Source organism: Columba livia, chromosome 2, assembly GCF_036013475.1.
Source record: "Columba livia isolate bColLiv1 breed racing homer chromosome 2, bColLiv1.pat.W.v2, whole genome shotgun sequence".
In the NCBI taxonomy this organism is placed as follows: domain Eukaryota; kingdom Metazoa; phylum Chordata; class Aves; order Columbiformes; family Columbidae; genus Columba; species Columba livia.
This window is the reverse complement of record NC_088603.1, coordinates 29,909,150-29,933,557: the sequence shown is the minus strand read 5'-3', so window position 1 is coordinate 29,933,557 and position 24,408 is coordinate 29,909,150. Positions and strand designations below refer to the sequence as shown.

The window sequence follows — 24,408 nt, the reverse complement described above, 5'->3', positions numbered from 1 at the left end:
TAAAAATATTTTTCTGATATGTCTCAGGCTCCCCAGTTACAGGCAGGGACCTAATGGATTCTGTGTGATCTGATTTATTATGTTTGGTAAGACACAGTTGTGCTGAAATGCCACTTTCATTTTGCTTATTTCTTTCTTTGCTTTCTTGATTGCCTTTCAGCAAGATGTAGACAAACATGTGGCAAAAACATGGAGTGTGTGGCACCAAATATTTGCAGATGCAAGCCTGGTTATGCTGGTTATAACTGTCAGGCTGGTGAGTATGGCATTTTGATTTAGCCTGTGGTAACTCATATCCACAGATTAATTATTTGAAGATCACTGTTGATTTTTTTTGCACAGCACTATGCATACCTGATTGCAAAAACCATGGGAAGTGCATTAAGCCCAATGTCTGTGAATGTCTGCCAGGATACAGTGGCTCTACTTGTGAGGAAGGTAAATAGAATATTTTTAACTTTTGAATCCATAAATACCCCAATGATGCTGTAAATATAATAACTTCAATGGCTGTTCATTCTGACAGCAAAGAGGTGTGTTCATTTTACTTATAGATCAACAGAACTCTTTGAGCTACATGTTGGTATATACTCTACTTTTTTTTAATATAAACATATATATATATATATGTATATATGTATATATCTTCTGTAAACGGTGTTTGTGATTAGATATTCCTAAACCTAGCTTTCACAGTAAGTGGAGGAGTTCAGTAGTGAATGTAGATGATACCTCTAAGTTAAACACTCCTGGTGTGTGAAGTCTGGTTTGGAAACTGTCTCAGATTTTTTCAGGTGACCACCTCTGTTGGGACTCTGCGTACTCTGTTGGAATAACGTTCTTCTTGTTACTTATTCTTCTAAAAAGGCATTGCATACATCTCCTTATTTTATTTCCAGTTCTTTGCTCACTGTCAGTTATTAACATTTCCCTTTTTTCTAAAGCATTACTTAACCATACATTTTTTTAGAGGTGATTTCTTGAACAACGTAATTCTGTATCTGCAGCACATTGTAATCCACCCTGTCAAAACGGAGGCACATGCTTGGCCGGAAATCTCTGCACCTGCCCATATGGTTTTGTGGGACCAAGATGTGACACAAGTAAGCAAAAAAACATAACAGAAGAATATAGATCATTTCTCCTGTTCTTCAGGAGCAAGAAAGGAAATTATGGTTTAAATTTTTGATGCACTCTGTCTGATGCTAGCAAATGACATAATACCTGTGCCTCTTTGAAGGTGCCAATACTTGAGCTTTTTGAACATTAGTTAGATAGTGTTGGCGTGTACCTTTGAAAATATAAGGTACCATAGAAATTGCAAATAGTTTATTATTTATGATTCATGAACATAGAAACATTGACCACATTGAGTGTGATACTACCTTCAGAACAAACACGGATGTTTAATATGTACTTCCAGCTTTTTAACTTCTATCATCTTAAAATGTCTAGGTGCTGAGGTACATTCAGAAGTTGGTATCAGTGAATGGTGGGCAAGAAAAGCTGGGATACAGGAAAATTGCATTCAGAATCATATCATGGGATCTTTTTTTTTTTTTTGTCATTTGGCATGCAAATTTGAAAATTTGCTGTGATCACAGCTGAAAAATTGGAATTAGTTAGTCTTACATAAATTCTCTTTTACATATTGAATTCTACATGCCACAATTTGGCAACTCGAAATTTTGGGTAGATTTCATACTGGTAATTTTTGTCATTCAGACAGTCCAAATGTAGATGTGCTGTTGATATGTCATCCACTTGAACGTGCCACTGTATTCACCTCAAACTGAAGAAGTCCTTTGTTATTCTCCTCCTCAAACTCCAGGACTCTTCCTTCTCAGTTTTTCTTGTTCTAGCTTCAATTGTGACACAAAAATATGCTACTCTTTGTTAAGCAACACTAAAGAGAATGAGATGTTGTCTTGAAGAAGTGATTAATGTTTTTCCACAGCCATGACATTTTAATGTCTTTGCTTGTTTGTCTCCTGATGCTGTGCATGCAGCTGCACTTGCTGAAGTGATGAAGGACACGAGTGAAATTTTTTTGAGTCCATTTAGTTCTTTAAACACTGAATATAACCAGACCGTGGATAATTACATGGAAAGAAGTTTTATTTACCTTTATAGTCTGGTGCTGGTTTTGAGATTGGCTTTGAGATTGGATTAGTTTATTCAGCAATTTATCTTCAACTAAGCAAATTGTATGTTATTTCCAGTGTTATTATTTGGGAAAGAACTGAAAAATGAATCAAACATAATTTTTAACATATTTCTTTCTCCCTTTGTTTTTGACCAACTTCTTGGATGGTAGTGGTTTGCAACAGACACTGTGAAAATGGTGGTGAATGTCTTACTCCAGACATCTGCCAATGTAAACCTGGGTGGTACGGACCTACATGCAGCACAGGTAACACTCTTGCAACTTTCCTGTTTCTGGGAGAGCATCTATGGACCTCCTGTAGCTTGAAATTTGGAACCAGATGGCTCAAATGCCAGCGATGGGTGGCTGCTGACTGCCATAGAGCCCCCGCATTCCCTTGTATCTGCATGTTAGTTCTGCTGCCGACAACATCTCTAGATGGTCTAATATTGATCCCAAGATTCTGGGTAGACTTTAAGTGAATGGTGCTACCTTGCAGTTGTCTTAGGTGTTTAATGCCTGTCCTTGCAACAGAAGCACTTGTTTTATAGACTTCATGTGGTTTGTCATGCTTCCCACTCTTCCTGACCCTGTTTCTACAGCGATGTGTGACCCTGTGTGTCGCAATGGTGGTTCCTGTACTAAGCCAGATGTTTGCCTCTGTCCACGTGGATTCTTTGGTGCCCAGTGTCAGAATGGTAATATTTTTTCCCTCTCCCCTCTTTACTGAGAAAATCTGTGAGCAAACATTGTTATCTTCAGACACAAAATCCACAATCAATTCACATACTGGTATGAAACAGATTACATTATGTTTTAGATTTTATCCCTGATTAGTTAATGTGCAAGGAGAAGGAAGACTCTAAATGTGCCTTATCTTCCACTCAACATTTGAGGAGTGTTCAACCAGCTGCATTGTATAGTCTGGTTACTCATGTACACATATAGTTGCCAAACTTGACCCCTTTTAATCTGATTTTTGTATTTACTTTTGACATAGGCACCAATACACATTAACATAATTTTTACTAGACAGACCTGATGTCTGTATGAACTATCAGAATTTTAGTGTTTCACTTTTGTTTCCTAGAAGGATATCTCGAAGGGAAACAAAATGCAAACTACAGCCTTTTTCTCCTGTTTATATTTTCTAGCTGTCTGCAGCCCTCCTTGTAAGAATGGTGGTCATTGCATGAGAAACAATGTCTGTGCTTGTCCTGATGGGTACATAGGCAGAAGATGTGAAAAAGGTAAGCCAATGTTAAAATCTTTCCAGCATTTGAAAGTAACCAATAAATTCTGTAATCCATTAAATGTTTTAAACAGCAAGTGTTTTTTATTTTAAGGTGTCTGTGAGCCAAGGTGCATGAATGGAGGAAGGTGTGTAGGGCCTAACCTTTGCTCTTGTCCTTCAGGATGGAGAGGAAAAAGATGTAACACACGTAAGTATTTTTCTGTTAACACGACAGCCATACCTTAAAAGTAATATATGTCTAAAGGACAACTATGTCCACACAAGTAGTATGAAGTTAGTGCCAAAGAACTCAAGAATATACACTCGTTGAAAAAATAATGCTCCAGAACGTGGCAGCAAAATTTACGGTGGAGAACTAACACCATGCAGTTCTTAGGCTAAATCATGAGACCAAAATTTCTTTTAAATTCTTCCAAATAGTATTTGTTTCTTTCTTAATTCATCTCTAAATAAGAAGCATCTGTATTTCTGAATACGTAAAACTGTGAAGACCTGACTCAATGAAGTGAAAGAATTTAAATTTGTGCTGTAGGACAGAAAGCAGATATGTTATAATAGAAAAAGAACTACAGCAAAAGATTGGAAAACTGTGGACACATAGTATAAAATGATTGGAATAGAAGATGCAATGGGCACAAGCTCTTTAGGAAAGGTAGGAATAGAACTGTGATGGTAGCACAGCTGTGGGTCACATTGTATCTTAATGAAGATATTGATGGGGCATAAATAAAAGGAAGCAGCATGGATAAATGCATGAAAATCAGCATGAGGATGGGTGGTAGAAATCCAAGAGATAAAGCATGAGTGTCTGTCATAGTACTCACCCAAGGCTCAGATATTATTAATAATATGGCCAATGAGCTCTGTAATGTCATGATGGAAAAACAATTTTTCCAGTATTAATTTCTGTAATCGATGGAAAGTTTTATTGAAAAAAAAAAAAGTATTACTGATATTGACAGGGGTGAGATATTCTTGGACACTGTGGAAGAGAGATTTGATTGTCAAATATTCAGTTAACTAATGAGAAATAATAGGGTTTTAGATTATGGCTTAATAAGCAGGGAAGAATGTGCAGAAAAATGAGTCATAGAAAATAACTCTGGATCTAATGTTCATGAATTCACTGTGTGTTAAACTGCATGACAGACAAAAGACCTCTCACTAAGGTGTGGGTTTTAGAATGGTAGATTGGGAAAAAACAAAGAAAGCTGTGTAGAGGTGCTTTGGTGCTGACTTAATTCAGTATTTCAGGCTTTTCTATCAATCTGTGATGCATCAGAACATCTCAATGCGTGCTGTGGCTGCAGGGCTTTATGTTGCCTCTGGTTGCTTCTCTTCTTTAATATCCTGTTGATCTTAGATGGATATTCAGTGAAGATGATGCGACTGTTGTGTATGGAAAGCACTCAACCTCTCGTGGGCACTCTGAAGTGTAGATAATTAGTACAAGTAATCACTTGGGATGTAACCAAACTTTGTGATGATGTCTGTGCAGCAATCTGTCTTCAGGAATGTAAGAACGGTGGCGAGTGCATTGGACCGAGTACGTGTCATTGTCCTCCGCAGTGGGAAGGAATCCAGTGTCAAACACGTAAGAATGATGTGACCTGTAAACCTTTTGCTTCAGCACAGTTAAGACTGCTTCAGCAATATATAGTGCCTGGAAGTCCTGCACCTTGGTGGTATTTTGACACAAATCTGTGTCAAAGGCAGGATAAACGGTAGAGATGCCTCTGCTCGTTCTGAAGCCCTCCAGAACACGATGGTCATCTGGGACCATGGCAGTATGTGGTGGCTTGCTCTAACACCATACACTGCTGCAACAGCCCTGAGAGGCCATTGCAATAACTTGAAATAGTAGGTGTTTTAAAAAAAACCTTTACTCCTGTCCCTGTCTCAGGTTCATTCATGCCCTCAGCATTTTCCCATGTTAAATCTGTATCAAAGCATAAGGGGGATGGAATGGGCATAAGAACATTGTTGGTTCTATGTGACTTTGAAGTCGTCTTACTCTGAGGGGTGTTTCCCTTTGAAAATATCTACCATGTTCTCAGCTCTTATAAACAGGCAGAATAAATATATAGCTACTAGCCACTTTTCCTTCATCAAGTTGTTTTCATGAATAAAGCAATGTATGTGCCTCTCTGATTTTAGCTGTGTGCAACCAGAAGTGTCTGTTTGGAGGCAAGTGTGTATTGCCCAATGTCTGCTCTTGTCGTCCTGGTTATACTGGAGTCCTCTGTGGGAAGAAAATTCAGGTAATTGTAGAGTCAAGACACCATCACAGATACAGCGATATAGGAGCCATTTTCTAGTCAACCCTTGTCCAGTGAAGCAGCATGAAAACACCAAATGTGTTTGTCCACTTTCTTCCTTTCAGTCTCCAGTAAGGGAAAGTTAATAAAATTCCTGAGGGCTATTCCAGTAATTTATAGGCTCTAATACTTACCAAATTGTTCTTAACACCTGAAGTAAATTTCCTTTGTTTCAAATTAAGCGGATTATTTCTCGTAATTCACTGAGTGGCTGCTGTAGGAATTGGTAACTGTTCTCTTAGTAACAACCACTATTCTCTTTTCTGGCCCCATTTTGGGGAAGAGTACCCCACTGCTGACTTTCTTAGCTTGGATAGGGCCCTATCTTAGCTTGTATAGCCCTATCAAGCCCTTTTTCAACTAACAACCAACCCTGTTACTCAGTTCATCCCTGTTCTATATAAACATTCCTTATTCCGAAGTGTAACTTTAGGAATAGCTTTTCTTTTTCGCGTTACAGTGAGTGATGACCATTTCTCTGTTTTGTCACATAATTTTCTGTTGTATTCCTTTCCTTGAGTGCTGACAGCCATTCACTGAAGTAATTTAATTAAACATTTCATTACAATGAACTTTTTTGTCATATCTGGAGTAGAAGGCATTCTACTCTTTTTGCATTGTCTGTGATGTTTCTCTTCATTTCAACATATTTAGACACTTCTCTGGTGCCAGCAGAATTCCTTTGGTGGAGCTGGGCCAGAGACAAGCTGATTTTAGCTCTGCATGCTGGTGCTGTTCCTTTACATTCATCTTTAATTACATGCCACTGTTCACACCTGTACGATATAGTTCTTTCCTGCTGCAGCCAAAATAATATATTCTATCCTTCCCAAGTTTCCTTTCTTTCTAGTACTTTGCCGCACTATGTCTTTTAATGTAAAACTTACAATGTGACTACTAAATGTGCAGGCAGTTTTAGTGAGAAATGGGTAAAAAACAGGGAAGATAGCAAAGGTTTAACGTTCATCCAGCTTCAGTTTCTCTCATTTGAAACTACTTGGAGTTTAGATCTTTTTTTCTGCTTTATCAAGTCCAATATACAATGCCAACACCATTTGTGGTCAGGCAGCAGGTAACTTGCTGGAGATGTAGCAAATATGTTTAGGACATTGAACCAGTTAAGAAATGCTCATACACATTTTGAAAATATAAAACTACACTTCCTATAAAGATAAGACTGATGTTTGCAATATGGATTTCCAAAATGTGACCTAAAAAAAGAAATAATTTTGATTTCAATGTTCACATAAAAATATCCTGCAAAGCATTAGTATCTTTTTAATCTAGAAAATACACTGTTGATCAGTCAGACAGTGCTGTATCACGCAATGAATAAAATGGTGCATTTTCTTAAAGAAATAAACAACTTAGGCACAAATTTAATTAATGCTGTGGTTCTGCGTATCAGGAAAGCAGAGATTCATTAAAATTGTTTCTTAAACTTTATAGTAAAAATGTGCTGTATTATTGAAGTCTCTTTTTACATTTATTTATGTTTCTCTCCAAGGTACAAAGGCATCGTGGTTGAAGAAAAGACATGTATTGATTTAACTGCAATGCTGCATGGAGGTATGAGACTGAAAATAGCAAGAAGGTTGAAGGCAATTACAGAGTTTATTTAAATGAAAGGAATATCCAGAAGCATTATTTTAAAAGATTAGTATTACAGTCATGTTGTTTTGGCGAACTTCAAAACAACAATCTTATAGTCATTAAAACATATGTATATTTCTATAATTTTTTTGCTACCTCGTGCAGAATCCCCACAGCGTCTGATTCTTCACTGACCTCACAGATTTGATGCAAACTCAAAGTTCTGCAGTTTCTTGATGTTGTCGACTAGACTATGAGGTTTCCTTTGTGGGAACAAGATTGCAACAGCTGCTGTGTGTCTCTAGGAAAGAAGGCAGAACTTCTTCCCTTGTGAATGGTACCTTCTGCTTTTAAACATTGTTTACATACAAATAATTTGGCTGTGTACAAAGCAGAACTATTTTTTTCTTCTTTGTCTCGTATTTGCTTCAGTCTGTTGTAATGACTATTTAGTAGTGAGGAAGGAGCAGGAACCTGAACCACAGCTTGGCTACTACCAGTGGAGGCAAGGATGCATGTCTTGTTAACAGTCAACCAGACACAGAATAATTCTGGTTTATCTATGGCAAACTTGCGTAGCCAAGAGCCAGATACCAACTTGTCTAGTTGGACTTCATGATTATAAAGTTGAGTATGCAGCTACTGAATGATTTCTGTAAGACTTTTAGGCCCCTATTTTGAGATGGCATTTAGTAATATGAGGAAATCTTGTCCCTGAGTCTGTTAGAGAAATTTGACAATACTTTTAGCCATGCTGAATCTTAACATAAGAACTAAGAAGAGGAGGAATTTGATACATCATGCCACCTGTATACATCAAATCAGAAAGTATTTGTAAAAACATCACAGAGGAGGGTTTTTGTTTTCCCCCCATTACCTATTGTTTCAACGAACTGTTTGTTAGCACCTACCAGCTGCCAGATAGTTTTTGAACAAATGAAATTCTGGTTTTCTGGTTTCCTAAAGAGAAACACCATCATCTTCCCCTAAAGCTGTGAAAGACATTTCATTTTCTGCTGCAACCAGCTGACCTCTGGTAATAGATACAAACATCCCTTTAGCTAAGACACTGAAGTTTACTAATTTGTTCTCTTTTTAAACCAAAAGTAAACGTCATGACTTCTTGTTCTCCTGAGCAACATAAAATGTACATATGCTAATTCTGAATGGGAAGAAAATAGCTCATTTTGCCATTTACTGCCAGTGTGAGATGCTGATTGCCATATTATCGCTGTTCGCAGCTCTTTGCCTAGATTTCTACTCACCTTTTGATAGTCATTTTGCAAAGCAAGCTGGCATCATTCCAGAATGATACCTGATGGATTTCCAAGTGCCCAGCTGATGTATTTAAAAAGTGTTTTCTATTTCCCAGTTGCATTTTCAGTTTCAGTGTTTCCATAGTTACTTTTAACCAAGCATCCCAGTGGCTGATAGCTTGATCTTCTGGGAACTGGTCTATTATTTAAAGCCTACTCCACTTGAACTGTTTCCTTTCTCACAACTCACAAAGATCTCTATGAACAAAACCTGACTAGCTATTGGAAATGATGCCTCAGGATGATGCTTTGAATACACAAGGTTCTGAAAATGTTTTCAAAATGCAAACACACCAATATCACATAATCTCATATTATAATAACCCCCATTCCATGTGTGAGTTACAGAGGTGTTGTGCTGAAGAGAGAGATAACATCTGTCAGGAACACTGTTAATAGTACTCTGGTTAATGAGTTTGTGCAACCCTCCATTCACAAAACTGATTCGACATATACATACCTTTCTTGGATTTCAGGCTGAATAAAGGTTTTTTTTTTTTTAATTATAACTTTTAGTATTTCTCATTTCTTTTCAGTGGTTCTAAAGGCAGAAATTATTTCTTTTACATTTTCCAAATGCAAGCTGTGCAAACAAAATACATGCAGAGTTTTGGTACAGTAGTTGAAAACGCTCAGTAGTAAGCTGTGCTATTTTCAGCAAGCACATTATGCAGAAAAATTATTAGCACATGCATAAAGACAGACAGCTACTTCAAAACTGCCCAGTAATTATGTGATTAGTTGGAAATGTTTTGTTACTAGATAGTCCATTATACATGTGAAACAGAACTCACTGTAATTAGAAAGCACATTGCAACAATGCAGGAAAATTGCTCAATTTAACAAGAGACAGAAGCATATTGAGGGCTTGTGTACACAGGTTAACAACATTGTTCTAAAATTGCATAATGCAATCTGAAATTAGGCCTAAAAGAATTAGGGGATTTGGAAGGGGGGAGAAGGGTTGCACAGTGCAGAAGCTGCCATGGTTCCACTCTGATGGAGCAAAGGGCAACTTGCACCAAACTGAAGATCTTAATTATTCTTAGGACATTATGTAGAATATAGGTATCATCACTGAATTTTCTTGCATGATTTGTTTACATACTAAACAGTGCTGGGAGGTACCTATGTACATCATCCTTTTATTGTCTGGTTGCACTAAAGTTGCTCTGCAGGCCAGCAGAGATTCTCCCAAGTGCAGCTTGACTTTTGCCCATGATCTTGAAAAGATCTTTAAGATGCAGTATGATTAATGTTTTATGAAGGAAAGACTTGTATCACAGAAGATACCACAGATCTCAGCAAGGACTCAGTTTCCTACATTTATATCCATGTTGCCTGTGATTTAAAAAAAAAAAAAAAAAAAAAAAAAAAGTAGACCTCATATGAAAGGCTCTTTTTACAAAATTAATTATATATTCTCATAGCTGAGAATAGAAAGTGACTTAACATTTCCATTTACCAAAAGCAAACCCCTGAAGAAAAATCAGTGCAAATGCTGGAGCAAATCAGTATAAAAGCTTAAACTACTTGACAAATTGGCTATAATCCACTCCATTACTTGTCCAAATGGGAAAATCCAATGTTTAAATTCTCAATAAAACATAACACATGGGTGCATATACAAAACCAGACATAGATGTTAGAAAGTGTTAGCAATGACTAAAGATGTTTATGCTGTTTCTCTTGTATAAAGGTGTCACACAGCATTTAATTTGACTTCCACCCACAGCTCAGTTTAGCCAATAATTACCAATATTTTACAGATAAACCAAGTAGCTCCATTCTTGCTACAATCACTTACAGCAAAAGAGAAATTACAAATGATAAAATGTGCATGTAAGTAAATTAAAAAACACTTCTCACCTTCCCACACATGCTGTAAAAAGAACATCCAAAACACAACCAGTGCACTACCCCTGCAGTTGTTTATAGTGAAAATCAGAGCATGTTTAAGGTGTTACAGTTAGCTCTAATAAATGAGGGAACCTGCTCTGTATTGTTTTTCTTGACATTTGAGCTGCATTTATAACTAGTGTTTCACAGGAAGATGATAAATCTAGCTCAAAAAATTACATGCTTTAACTAGTATGTTCAATCCTCCAGTGAGTGGGAAACAAAACAAAAGACAAGGAATACTGACAGCTCTTTTAGTACATATACATGGAACTGTGGAAATAATAATTTGGGGTCCTGGACTGTCATTAATAATACATTCTGAACCTGTTCTACTTTAAAATGACTACCAGAAAATTCACTATTAAACTCACTTAAGATATTGCAGGGATTTAAATTATTTTTCTTAAAAACAAAACAAAAATCGCCAATGAAAAACCCTGTGGCCAGTAGATGGTGCCACAATCAAGCAGTACTTCTAAAATACACCATCACATTCTGAGTGCCATCAAATTGCTGCTTACTTACTTCAATCACTTCTAAACAGGGAACTATTCAAATGAGCATTTGTTCTGGCCTGCTCAGAAACACCAATTACAGGTCTCTCTCACCGACTGCTCGCTCCTGGTCTCATGCTCCTAACAATGCTAATATCTCTATTGGCTTCTAATCACCATTTCTGTCACTTTTGGTTTGATTAGTATAAGTCCATCTTTTCAGGAACAATACTGAGATACTTTACCTCTTTGCATTTAAATACTTCTGTTCATGTACTCTGAAGGCTTGGGTCTGAGGCAATTATTTTTTTCTGTTCACTTCCCTTCAACCAGTATATCACCTAAGGTATTCAGCTTAACTTCCAAATTTATAAATTATGGCATGGTTATTATTGTAGTGAACTGCAACACAGAATTTCATCATCATAAAGCCTACTCCAGAACTGTGGATGAAATAATATTGTGCAACGCGTGAAACCCACATTTTTCACCATCATGTCTGAAATACCCAGTTTATCACAGCAAAAGCAGCACAAAAAACATACACATGTCCATAGCAGGTTTCATCTGAACCAAATGCAATAGCCTCCATAGCAAGGGCAGGGGAAGGCTTCTCAACCACACAACACAGCAACTGCTCCTCACAGAAAACCAGGAGTCTCATGAACTACACCCTTGTCTTTCACTCGCCCTCTGTACACTTGGGTTCTCACTTTTAGAGAAGGCTGGTAACTGAGAAGACCCTGTTTCCTCTGTTTCTTGTCACTGCTCAGCAGTTTGTAATCCCTGGAAAAACACATCCATGTAAGTCACTCTGCCTATGAAAGCTGCATGTTCTGGTAAGGGAGCTTATACACAGATACAGTGTTATTCCACCAAATGGATTAAAATAATGCATACGTAAATAGATTACAGTAATGCATAGTTAAAATTGTCCCACCAAAAATTCAAGTTTCACCCAGAAGACAATGAAAATAAATCTTAAAAAAACCCCAACCAACCAAATAAAAAAAACAAAAAACAACAACAACAACAACACAACAAAAACAAACAAAACAAAACACCAAACAAATAAACAAAAGAAAACCCCCCTGATTTGGGCATCATTCAGAAAGTTGATGATGGAAGATGCATGTTTTGGCAAAACCTCAACTATGGCATTCAAGAAACAGCACAGATGAGACAGGGAACAATGAACGTAGGACCAATGCACAGCCTTTTCAAAAGGCTGCAAAAGCTAAATGAGGCCAAACTGGAACATGTCCAGAAGACAAGCCTCAGCGTCCTCCACACAGGTGATCTGTGACAGACACAGCTTCTCCTCACTGCCAATCTGTTGCCTTCCAGTAAATTGCTCCTGTAACAACAAAATCTTGAATATGAATGAATCATCAATGTCTTCGTATCCAGAAGGAAGATAAACACATTTCCCCTTCTTACTGGGCTAAGGAAAAGAAATAATAGGAAGTTGAAATATGATCAGATAATATGATTGCAGAAGTAGTTAAGATAAGGACTCTCTTAGAATATCAGCATGGATTAAGCTTTTTGAAAGTAAGAGTGGAACTGTCTGAACAAGTACTGTGTTTTGTTTTTTAATACTGCTTAACTGATCAAGATCCAAATCTGACTGGGGGAGTAGAGGGGAAGGAAGTACACATAAAGTGATAACCAGGATTTTGGTCAGATGCTTTGCAGTTTGCTGATGTTCCAGAAAGATGCAAACTGCAAGTTTCCTCCTGCAACTGTGTAAGCTTCTTGATGGTAAATTATACTTGAAGTAACATCCACTTCTGATGATCTGAATTAAGGACATTTTGTTTCACATGCTTTTTAAAAACACATCATTAATATAATGCAATAATTCTAATCAAAGGGGGAAAAAAGAGCATAGATTTACTCTGAAGTACTTTATTTGAAGACTGAATTTCATTTCAAGATAAGCTGTATCAACCAAGACATAATACTTCTGCTTACAAAACAAGGACAGAAGAAAACATGTGCCATACACTACACACACTTGGATACTTATAACAGCTTTGTTATAATCAGCAATACTTTTCTTACATACAGAAAAGCATTTACTTAATACACTGGAGACAAAAAACTATCTGAAATCAATTAGTTACTGTGTTGGGTTTTTTTTAGGTCCCCCACTGCTGCAAACTTAATCTTTGTATGGAAGTTACAGGAATAAAATGATGCTTATCTTTGCTGAAGATGCTTCATTCCTTCCTTTTCTTTGTACACTGCAGACCAGAGTATGGCAGTCGACATCTGCACACGTTTGGAGCGATGCATTTTCCTCCATGTTGACAAGGTAGTTTACATACAGCTGAAATGAGACACCAGATACATGGCACATCTTCAGTACAACACAGGATCATTTTTCTTCTTTGTCTCACTGTGCTAGCAGAATTGTTCCCTGGTGACCACACTGGGACAATATAAATAAAAGTATAATGGAAGAACTGAAAAGCAATCCCTCTCAATTTATGGCATCGTGTCTTCACTGGAATACAGCCACAGTACCTCTAGTCTTATTCGTGCTCCATTCCCCGTTTAAAATACTATCATTTCTGTTCTTTAAGGCACAGGCTATTTTTGAGATGGATGACTCCATGAAGTTGAGGGAACAATAAAAATTCTTACTGAAACTTGATCAAGCCACTTCCTGGATCCATATCCATGAGGAAACTGTTGCCACACAGTAGCTGTTCCTCTGCTCCTCAAAAGAAGGCCAGAGGAGGACTGAGCAGGCACAACTTTAGCTGTCCCACACCTACACAACTGTTCAAGTAACAAGCCAGGGGCTGCAATTTGCTTACGAGCATCTGCACCAACAGAAATCAAACTGGATGCAGATCTAGTTAGTTTGGGAACAGTGATTATTTTGACTTTAAGAACCCAAACACTTCTACCATTATCACTGGTGCAGCTAAGCATTTTGTACATTCTCTGCATCTCCCATACTTACCTTTTAATATCACCCTCTATCTCGATAGACTAATGAATAAAAATTATTAAAATTCTCATTTGACCAGCAAAATGCTTAAGTATAATTTGTTAATGCTTGTTTACTACATATATTGCAGAAGAACTCACACCAGCTGATTTGGATTCCCACAGCCACACAAAAATTTCAAATACAGAGGACTTAATCTGAAGACCTTGCATCCACAATATTGAGTTCAAAAGCAATGTTTAAATGAGTTTCAATTTTCCATGTTCATAAAATTTAATGAAGCTTCTAACCAACATCAGTAGCGATAGTGTTTCTGTAACGGCCATTTTCAGGCCTTTAAACTGGGGTCTTTGCTTTATAGAAAATATTTCAGAAATACTGACAAGACATACCAAGAAATGAAATTGGTGACAACCAAAACCTGAATCTGAATTTACTTGATGTGGAAAAGTTCTGTCTTTCTGACCAAACTGAAAAGCCTTATGCATATTTGTAAGACCCTCAGTATGCAAAAGCAGCTCTCATTTACCATCTGGTGAGACCACATCTGGAATATTGTGTCCAGTTCTGGGCCCCTCAGTTCCAGAAGGACAGGGAACTGCTGGAGAGGGTCCAGCGTAGGGCAACGAAGATGATTGAGGGAGTGGAGCATCTCCCTTATGAGGAAAGGCTGAGGGAGCTGGGTCTCTTTAGCTTGGAGGAGACTGAGGGGTGACCTTATTAATGTTTATAAATATATAAAGGGTGAGTGCCATGAGGATGGAGCCAGGCTCTTCTCGGTGGCAAACAATGATAGGACAAGGGGTAATGGGATCAAGCTGGAACACAAGAGGTTCCACTTAAATTTGAGAAAAAACTTCTTCTCAGTGAGGGTGACAGAGCACTGGAACAGGCTGCCCAGGGAGGTTGTGGAGTCTCCTTCTCTGGAGACATTCAAAACCCGCCTGGAAATGTTCCTGTGCGACCTCATCTAGGCATTCCTGCTCCAGCAGGGGGATTGGACTAGATGGTCTTTTGAGGTCCCTTCCAATCCCAAACATACTGTGATACTGTGATCCTAAGATACTTTCCTAGTAGCTTTGTTAGGCACTGAAGATTTGAACACTTTGTTCAAATGCTGGTAAATCAAACAAGTAGAGAAAAGGTAAACAAAAAAGGCCAGAAGTCAGGCCAGAAGTCATTTACCTAAGTGACATGCTCCACCAACCCATCCAGCTGGACAGCTACAAATCCCAGGCGCCACACAAGCTCCATTATTCCGACAACCTTGAGGACAAATTGCTAGAAGAAAAGAATGGGTAAGTCAGCAGGACTTATAAAACTGATATCAAAGAATTCTGACAGAATGAAAGATTCAAGATGATACAAATCAAAATGGCAAAATACATTTTCTTCCAAGCCAGATAACTCAACTGGTATAACTCTAAAGGCATTTCCAGGACCATGGAAATGGAAAAAAATACATATGTACTGTGTTATGAATTTTGGTGTGAATGCTAACAGATTTACACTTTAATGAAAAATAGTTTGACATTATTTTGTGCGATTATGTACCAATAATGTAGGTCACTTCTATAGCAATAGAACGACATTTTCTTAGTTATTAGCCTCTTAATCCTTTCAAAATGGTTTTATTACTGCAGTTATGTTTTTATTCAATATTTTCATTATGTAAATACACAAGGTACTGTGAATGACCCATGCCACGATAATGTCACCCTAGCATTCTTATTTAATAGCAAAATAATACAGGCATTTTAACTGAGAGAAGAGTTCCTTCAAAATTTTCTCCTAGGAGAAAGACAGAGTTTCATTTGGTTTGGGGGTTGTACATTGCTTTTTATACAAATCAAATGAGTAAGAATTCTGTTATTGAGAATGCAGTGATAAAAAAATTAGACTACTTAAATTGGGCATCAAGAAAATTATTTCTGTTTCCAGTGCCCTCTTAGCAGGTTCCCATCAGGACTTATTAACAGGCCTCAGGAACTGCCAGCATTTAAGTCACCTGTTGTACAAAAGAGCATGAGAATGCAGATACCCACCTTCTTGACATCTTGATCCTGTCCAGCCAGAAGCACAAAGGCACTTCACAACTCCATTGACAGAGATGCATTCCCCACCATTCTGACAGCCACCTTCACAGCTGACTGTGGAAGAACAGCAGACGCAGTGCATTTCAGAAGCAGCATAGGAATTCAAATAATTATCTTTAAACAGCTGTTATATCATCAACTGCTTGTTTTATCACATCTTCAAAGACTAAAGCTTCAACTATTCAGAGCAAGGCACAGTTCCATACGGAGTGAGGATGACAGAACCATGTCTGCAAATGCCAACTCAAAATGCAGTTAAAATTAAGCATGTGCTTAAAAGCTTGTTGAGCATTTAGCCTGAGAGTACCAACAAACATTATTATTGCTATGGCACAGCTCCTCCCTTCCCCAGCTGTGGGCCAGCTGTTCATCAGCTACATCACAATAACTACTAACATGCATGTTCTTATCAATCTTGCCAAATCACAGCTGGTAAGTCAATAATGTGGTCAAGGATTCACATATTTCCTTATCTGGCAGGACCTACACATAACACGAGATGGGGATATTACTTTGACAAATGACCCTAGACTATAGTTGAGTGGTGCCTTCCAAAAGATCAACTATCTAAGTCAGCCTCCTCACTCCAGAGTTATTCTACATGCCAGAGCCCTGAAGGCCTCATTAATGAAGTATTATTTATGCCAGACATACAACTGGTATCAACTGTGGTATGCACCATCTCTGAAATACGGCATAATTGCTGTTGTGTAAAATCAAATGCGTCCTTTCACAAGCATGAATGGAAGTGTATACAACACCTTCACTGTACTGAAGAGAAACAACTATCCTTCATTATAAGGATGGACAACTGGGACGTCTGCTTGATACTTGGTACAAAGAGGTCCAAATCTCTGTTCTACCAAAAGTATTGAGCGTAATTTCAGCTAACAGATTTTTGGCACAAATGCTGAACATGCAAGGACACACAAGTCAACTTCAGCAGAGCTAGAAAAGCTCTTCAAAGCTTGTTTGCATACCTCTGTCACACAACATAAGTTAATGTATTTAATATTGATTGTATTTGATCAACTGTCGTGACTGGGAGAGGTGTCTGAAGACCAGGAGAAAGCAAATGTCACTCAAATCTTCAAGAAGGTCAAGGAGGACACAAAGAACTACAGGCCAGTCAGCCTCACCTCAGTCTCTAGTCAGGTAATGGAACAGCTGATCCTGGAGACCATTTCCAGGCACATCAAGTACAAGAAAATCATCAAGAATAGTCATCATGGCTTCACTGTGAGGGTGACCAGGAAGTGGCATAGGTTGCCCAGGAAAGCTGTGAAGTCTCCATCCTTGGAGACAGTCAAAAGCTGTCTGGACATGATTCTTGGCAACTGGCTCTAGGTGGCCCTGCTTGAGCAGGAGGGTTGGACAAGGTGACCTCCAGTGGTCCCTTTCATCCTCAGCCATTCTGTGGTTCTGTGGCAGTCTGTGTTATAGCACATTGGACCACACTGCAGGTTTGTATATCCAGGCTCCATGTGCTGCAGTACTCCACCTTAAAGGTGAATACAAGCACATCCCTTACCTTACAGGGATAACATAGTAAAAAATACAAGTAGTTTTACCCAGATACATATCCAAGTCTAGACTGTAGTATTAGCATAAACTAAATCCTCACTGTGCTTTTCCTGTTTAAGTAGTATCTCTCACCTAGCTTCTAATTTAGGCTCTTCTGAGAAGGTGAAGTTCCCCCTTCTGTACAGACCCCACAAACCTACACTTTCAGTTGGCTTTTAAGAAATTAAAAAAAAAAATTCCTTTGGCTGGAAAATTATGCTGACCATGCTCCAGTTTACCTCATTGCTGTCAACACTGTTATGTCTACTCAAAATTATTAGTTATTTCCCAATACATAACACAACAGCACTGTGTTATACATATCTTCAGCAGAAGACACTTCCTCATCTTTCTTAGTCCTCTATAATGTTCACAATTTTGAAATCAAATTATTCTCACTGGCAGTTGAATTCCCATTCAGTCTAGTTAACATCCCAGAGCTGTAGTTTAAGCTTCTGCAAACTTAGACAGATGTTACCACTACAGATACACTCAGGTCATGCTTTCGTCATGAAATACCACATACAGCTTTATTAAAAATTAAACAAAAAAACCCCACTCCACACAACCCAACAAGACTCCAGAGAGCTGCAAAGATTAGCTGAATTTCTTCCCCAAGTATTAATTATGCTACACTTCAAGTAAACTCCTGTAGCTATTACACATTTGAAGGAAATAAAGAAAATGCCCACAGAATAAACATCAAACACTCTCTGTGTATTACAGAGAATCCTGTGAGGTGCTGCTTGCTGCTCTGACCACAGTCAGACAGAATGCTTATTAAGTTCTCAGCGCAGTGATGACTACCCAACTAATTTATCAGCATCTGTTCAAAAAGAACTTCTGGACTCTCTGGGGATATCTTGCCTACGACATCATTTACCCCTCAAACTATTTCAAGCTTGCTTCCCCTTTTATCCCAGAACTCAAGTTATCAACAGTAGTCTAATCAGTTCATAACAACATAACAATGTTTTCTTGGATCGCTTTTTCCCATCCATGCCTATATTCAATAGGCTTCACAAAAACATAAAAATTGGTCTTTGATGGTCTTTGTTTCTGTCACCTCCCACTACCTATCAACAATACATTGCCATACATATCTTTAGCAACTTGCCCTCAATATATATTCAAAAGATACTACACAAAAGTTTCAACCACCTAATGCAGAAATATGTATCTATGCAAGTCATCCCATTAAATTATTTAGAAATTCTGTTATAGAGCTAAACAGAACATTTACATAACACAGAAAAGGGGGTATTTTCCAAGGGATAAAATTGTCTCACATTCTCACAACACATTTAAGTCCATATACTCCACCCCATTCTCCTGCAAGCATGCAGATCCTCTAGGCCATGCATTTCTTCATAGTAAGGTCAGAGGTCTAAGGAATCAAGGTCATTATTTCAAAGTGCATTAAATCCTAGACTTGAGTAGCCCCAAATGATTTTTTTCTGTTTTCAAACTTCTTATCTTTTCAACCTATCACTTATTTGGGTTTTACTCACCTTTATGACAGTATCTACCCCCATAGCCAGGTGAACATCTGCATTTTCCAGGTCTAAGGCACTCCCCACCATTTTTGCATTTTGGATAACATGTTGCTGTAAGACACACAAGAAACAAAGATTGGATAAACAGTGGTGAAGCTTAGCAAAATTACTTCTTAAGTACATAAGACACTGGCATTATTTTAGTCTCTGAGCACTCGGTTTTTCTTCACATTTCCAAAGATACATTTGCCCTACCATCCCACATCACCAGTCAGGTGCAATAGCTTCCCTGCACAGAGAGCACTCCACCATTTCAAGATTTTAAACACTCAAAACTAAGGAAGCTTTTGGACAGAAAGCTTAGACAGAAGAGAGCCATACTGAAAGGGAACAAAGGAACACAACTGGCCTGCCAAATAAGCCTTTGATAATTGAATCAAGAAATGACAAGTGAGAAAAGAGGTGATAAGAAGAAATGATTGAATAAAAAGTGCTGCAGCTTCAGTGGTGCCTTTCAATTCTTACAATGTAATATTAGACTTAACTCTTCACTGGATTCCCATATACCTCTCCAGCAAAAAAAAAAAACACATGCTTCCTTCATCATACCTATTTTCTAAAATGTCTCTAGAAATAAGTCTGCACTTCCTTCTCCTCCACCCTCTTTTTTGCCTCAGTTGACCTCTCAGAGACCTTTCTGAAATGTACAGCATTTGTTTAGAAATCAGCCAAGATAAATGTAAATTTTGTCGTAACTGTAATTATCTATTGGGAGAAAAGCATCTATAATCATCACAGATTTTGCAACTTTTTCATCGCTGACAGCTTGGACAAGTTGGACAAGGCACAAATAAAAATAACTTCATTTTGCAAAATTCTGAGTAAAACCAGTCAGATAAAAAATAAATTACTTATCCCATAGCCCACCCTGCTACTCATAAATAATTCCCAAATCAGCCCTAGTATCTGAGAAAACCTATGAGAATAAACAAATATTTTAGAAACCCATGTGTTTCAGAGAGTCTCATTCGCATTAACTGCAGGTGTGAGATGAGTTCTCTACACCACACTGCTTTATCCTTTGAGTGGGTGAGAATTTTGAAACAGGGAATAAGAGGGAAAAGACAAGTAGTGAATAACACGACACTGCTTTTGACCTCATATGCATATAGTTATTACATATATTAACATATAATTATATAATTAACATATTTTATATATATAATTAACATATAACTATATAATTAACATATAGTTATTGCACTTTCAAGCAATCCAACAGAAGAATAAAGGATTTTTCACATCAGTATCTGCAGAACGTATATTTGCATGCAAATAAAGGACACAGATGTGTAGGAAAGTACCATTCAGCACTCAGTTCTACATAACTATTTTCCCAGATGGTCTCAGTTAATCGGAAATGCCATAGCTCTCAATTTAAGAAAAACTCTATATCTGTGTTATTTCACATAATTTTATAAAGTTCACTTTACCTATTTATGTTAAAAGATACTAATATGGCAGCAGTATCAGAATGTCACTGTGAAGTCACATGCACAGAGTAACAGAGCAGCCCTGCCGAGAAGATCCAATCATTAAATTTGATGCCACTTGTATAAATAAAGTATCAGAGGTGGGAAGCACTAGCATGAAATGGGTGAGGGGGAAGGAAGAGAACAACAATGAGATCCCAAACACTGTGCAGTACTGAGATCATATTCCACTGTTCTCATCTACTAATACTAACTTTTACCATTTGGACTGGTGGATACTTTCCCATGCAAAACATGTATTTATAGAAGAGAGATGAAGAAAGACTCTCCATGAGGCACGTATGTTTCATAAAGCAGGGATTTCAATGAAGGGCAGGAGCTGTGTGAAAGAATTAAATATTGTCCTCAATTCTGCAATCTCCAAACCACACTTCTTTAATGTTTGTTTTACACTTTGCCAAAACATCTGCAATTCCTCCCAAACTTTTAAGAATAAGCAAGACTGTACCTCCAGTGAATGGGAGGGATCTGACCTGCAGTTTCATAGCACAACATGATACCAGTGTCCTCACCACAAGAAAGGTTAAGCCACAAGCACCCTGAAGTATTTTACAATACACCTGTCTCCAGAGCCCCCTTAGGATTGCTCACAGGTGTTACAGTAGAGTCCCCCAGAACTATCTCTACACTTGACTTGTGTGTTATTGCAATCCAACTTTGAGCAAGAAGACTTAGCAGGAAGAACTCTTTTCTAAGCAAGCCACCCAGCTGGAGACAACCAGTCTTGGAAAAAGTCTTGCCCAACTTCTTCCCTCTGTTATATCCATATTTTGCAACCCCACAGGCTAACCTACACTCAACATAGCATCTGTCTATATAATTACATCACAGAATCACAGAACGCTAAGGATTGGAAGGGACCTCAAAAGATCATCTAGTCCAATCCCCCTGCTGGAGCAGGAACACCTAGATGAGGGTACACAGGAAGGTGTCCAGCTGGGTTTTGAATGTCTGCAGAGAAGGAGAGTCCACAACCCCCTGGGCAGCCTGTTCCAGTGCTCTGTTACCCTTACTGAGAAGTTTCTTCTCAAATTTAAGTGGAACCTCTTGTGTTCCAGTTTGAAGCCATTACCTCTTGTTCTACCGTTGGTTGTCACCAAGAAGAGCCTGGCTCCATCCTCGTGACACTCACCCTTTATATATTTGTAAACATTAATGAGGTCCCCCCTTAGTCTCCTCTTCTCCAAGCTAAAGGGACCCATCTCCCTCAGCCTTTCCTCATAAGGGAGATGCTCCACTCCCTTAATCATCTTTGTGGCTCTGTGCTGGACTCTCTCCAGCAGTTCCCTGTCCTTCTTGAACTGAGGGGCCCAGAACTGGACACAGTATTCCAGGTGTAGTCTCATCAGGGCAGAGTAGAGGGGAAGGAGAACCTCTCTCGACATCCATTTATCTTCTAACCACAAATTCAAATAAGTTTGAAAATCACCTACTTAAAATGAGAGCAAATATAACTTTTTCCAAACTGCCTCCAACTTTAATGAAATTCACTTCACCTTTTGTTAATTACAGAACAGATTTTTCTCCTTTCCCTCTAAGCCATCTCAATGGCCAGAAAAGGCTAGAGGCATCACAAACATTTTTTTCAGCCCACTATTTCAAGAACATGACACTTTAAGCAAAAAGCAAAGTGCAAAACTGAAAAACACTTCCCTGCCTCCAGTCAGACAGACATGTCCCACCCTTCATTTGTATGTTTTTGGTGAGAGAAAGGAGGAAAAAAGTGAACTTATCTGAGTATTCTTGACAGAAGATCAAACTTCCTTTATCCATTTTTTTCTGCATTGATGACATTATCAGCATTCAGTACTTCCTTTAACAATACCAGACAGTTCACCTCTCTAGTTCAAAAATGGATCTGCATCTCTGACAATCTTTCACACCTTCTTTAAACCCCAAAATGTCTAGGGTCAAACAGCTGTTTGGAACATTGTATAGTGCATGGCTATTCATCCCCACCATGCAGCGCATTAGCTGCACATCATTTGTCACCAACTGCTAGTGTCAGTTTCTAAATAAAACAATGCCCCATGAATGATTATGGTGCTGAATGAAATTTTCAGCATCCCATTTCAGAGTTTAAAAAAAAAACATATTTTAGATGAAGGTCATTGAGAACTACAACAAATACCATGCAAATTATAGTAACTCTTCACACAGGACAAGAGGTAAGGCAGAAGAACATCTCCAGATACGGAGTGTTACTTAGCAATTAGCCACAATGGTCTGTGGTTAAACTTTTGAAGAAAGGAATTAGAAATTGAGCATGTTAAATTAAGTAGGGTTTAAACTGAAAGTCTTCTTGCCACTGTTTACTTTTTCATATTGGGTGACATTTTCAAAAATCCTTTGTCTCCCCTGGGAAACCAACAGGAACAGACTTCAGTTCCCCCCGGCTTTACGCCTCCCACCATGGAAATGGGATATACAAATGACTCTGCGTCTGGCTCAGAAAGTGATCAGGCCTCTAAAAACACCATTCCCTACTCAGGCAAGTACTTAAACATGCACAGAGAAAATGCTTAAAGGAAGCTGATGCAGAACCCTATCCTGTAAGTGGAGGTTCAAATGGTAAAATGCAACCTCCTCACAACACAGCCATTTCCAACAGCTGGGTCTACTCACTTACATACGTGAATGCGTGTCTTCAGAAGGGAGCTGGCTCTTGGCTGTGCTCTATCAGTTTTGCTGTCATTGCCTCACCTCACCAGAACCTGGGTGTCTCTACCCCTCTTCTTCCACCCCACCTTGTTTGCATCCTCCCAGCATCTAACCACCATCACACCATCTCCTCTGCCATTCCCGGAGGGGTCACTTGCAGGAAAGCTGACAGCCCCGAGCGTTCACACACAGGTGCTTGTGTCCGGCTCGTTCGGGTCAAGACACGTCCCTGAAGAAAGACCCTCACGTACCTGCCCCCAGACGCGGGCAGGCGACGCACGGCGAGACGCCCCGTCTCCAGGCGGCCCGGGTGCCGTGCGTGGCGCTGTCCACGCTGCCCCTCGCTTTTTCCTGCCATCGCCCCGCGGCCGCACCCCACTGCGCCCCGCCGGCCTCCCCACCCAGCGGCTCCCCGGAGCGCCCCTCCCGCAGGGCGAGGCCGGGCCGTTACCGTGTTGGCAGCGCTCGCCCTCGTAGCCCTTGGAGCAGAGGCAGGTGCCGTTGCCGAGGCAGAGCCCGCCGTGCTGGCAGCGCGGGCTGCAGGCGGCCGGCGAGCCCGCACCGAAGGGCAGGGCGGCCCCACGGGCGGGCAGGGTGCCGGCCTCGCCGCCGCGCCACAGCCCGCACAGCGCCAGCCACAGCAGCAGCCGGGGCAACCCCCAAGAGAGCCCCCGGCCGCCGCCGTCTCGCTGCGCCATGGCCCGGGCGTCTCGCCCGCCGGCAGCCGCTGGCTCGGGCAGCTCGCCGCTGTCCCGCTGCATTCACTCCCCTTTCATCCCTCGCTCCTTCACGCCCCCTTCGCTTTTCCCCTCTCCGTTCTCCTCCACTCCTCCTCCTCACCCCCACGCCAGCGCTGGCCTCCCCCCGCCCCCCGCGGCGTCTGAACGGCGGGTGGGAGCCCCAGCGGGTGTCGGGACGGGCAGTGGGTTGCCCGTGCGCGGGCAGGGCCGGGGCGGCAGCGGCCGCATGTCAGGCGGCCAAGGACGCTCCCGGGGCGCGGCCGCAGCGGCTGAAATAAACCAGGCCCGGGGGGTGTTCGGGCCGCACGCT

At 39.7% G+C, this 24,408-nt stretch overlaps 2 protein-coding genes across 5 annotated transcripts in view; one reads left to right on the top strand and one right to left on the bottom strand.

The window, feature by feature from the left end:
- VWDE (von Willebrand factor D and EGF domains) overlaps positions 1 to 12,054 on the top strand; it is a 45,343-nt gene extending 33,289 nt beyond the window's left edge. For 3 of the 4 annotated variants that reach the window (XM_065051181.1, XM_065051179.1, XM_021300832.2), the window contains exons 22-31: positions 161 to 256; positions 343 to 438; positions 1,008 to 1,103; positions 2,318 to 2,413; positions 2,749 to 2,844; positions 3,301 to 3,396; positions 3,493 to 3,588; positions 4,900 to 4,995; positions 5,559 to 5,662; positions 7,227 to 12,054. In XM_065051181.1, the coding sequence (XP_064907253.1) occupies positions 161 to 256; positions 343 to 438; positions 1,008 to 1,103; positions 2,318 to 2,413; positions 2,749 to 2,844; positions 3,301 to 3,396; positions 3,493 to 3,588; positions 4,900 to 4,995; positions 5,559 to 5,662; positions 7,227 to 7,247 (893 nt within the window). In that variant the 3' untranslated portion in view covers positions 7,248 to 12,054. The remainder of the gene's footprint in view (positions 1 to 160; positions 257 to 342; positions 439 to 1,007; positions 1,104 to 2,317; positions 2,414 to 2,748; positions 2,845 to 3,300; positions 3,397 to 3,492; positions 3,589 to 4,899; positions 4,996 to 5,558; positions 5,663 to 7,226) is intronic. The other variant, XM_065051180.1, reaches the window with a different exon arrangement.
- An 861-nt stretch (positions 12,055 to 12,915) lies between these two features.
- LOC102084190 (von Willebrand factor D and EGF domain-containing protein-like) lies at positions 12,916 to 24,188 on the bottom strand. Its single transcript, XM_065051182.1, has 5 exons — positions 23,810 to 24,188; positions 19,160 to 19,255; positions 16,035 to 16,139; positions 15,175 to 15,270; positions 12,916 to 13,359 (listed from the first exon to the last, which is right to left on the bottom strand). Exons 1-5 carry the CDS (start codon positions 24,117 to 24,119, stop codon positions 13,250 to 13,252), a joined length of 717 nt encoding a protein of 238 aa, XP_064907254.1. The 5' UTR covers positions 24,120 to 24,188; the 3' UTR covers positions 12,916 to 13,249.
- Between the last annotated feature and the right edge of the window lie 220 nt (positions 24,189 to 24,408).

Coding starts and splice junctions, on each gene's coding strand:
- LOC102084190 (XM_065051182.1), bottom strand. CDS start 24,119: ATGCAGCGGGACAGCGGCGAGCTGCCCGAGCCAGCGGCTGCCGGCGGG. Junction 16,140..19,159: donor GGGTAGATACTGTCATAAAG/GTGAGTAAAACC, acceptor GTTCTTCCACAG/TCAGCTGTGAAGGTGGCTGT. Junction 13,360..15,174: donor TGGTGGAGCATGTCACTTAG/GTAAATGACTTC, acceptor GTCTCATTTCAG/CTGTATGTAAACTACCTTGT.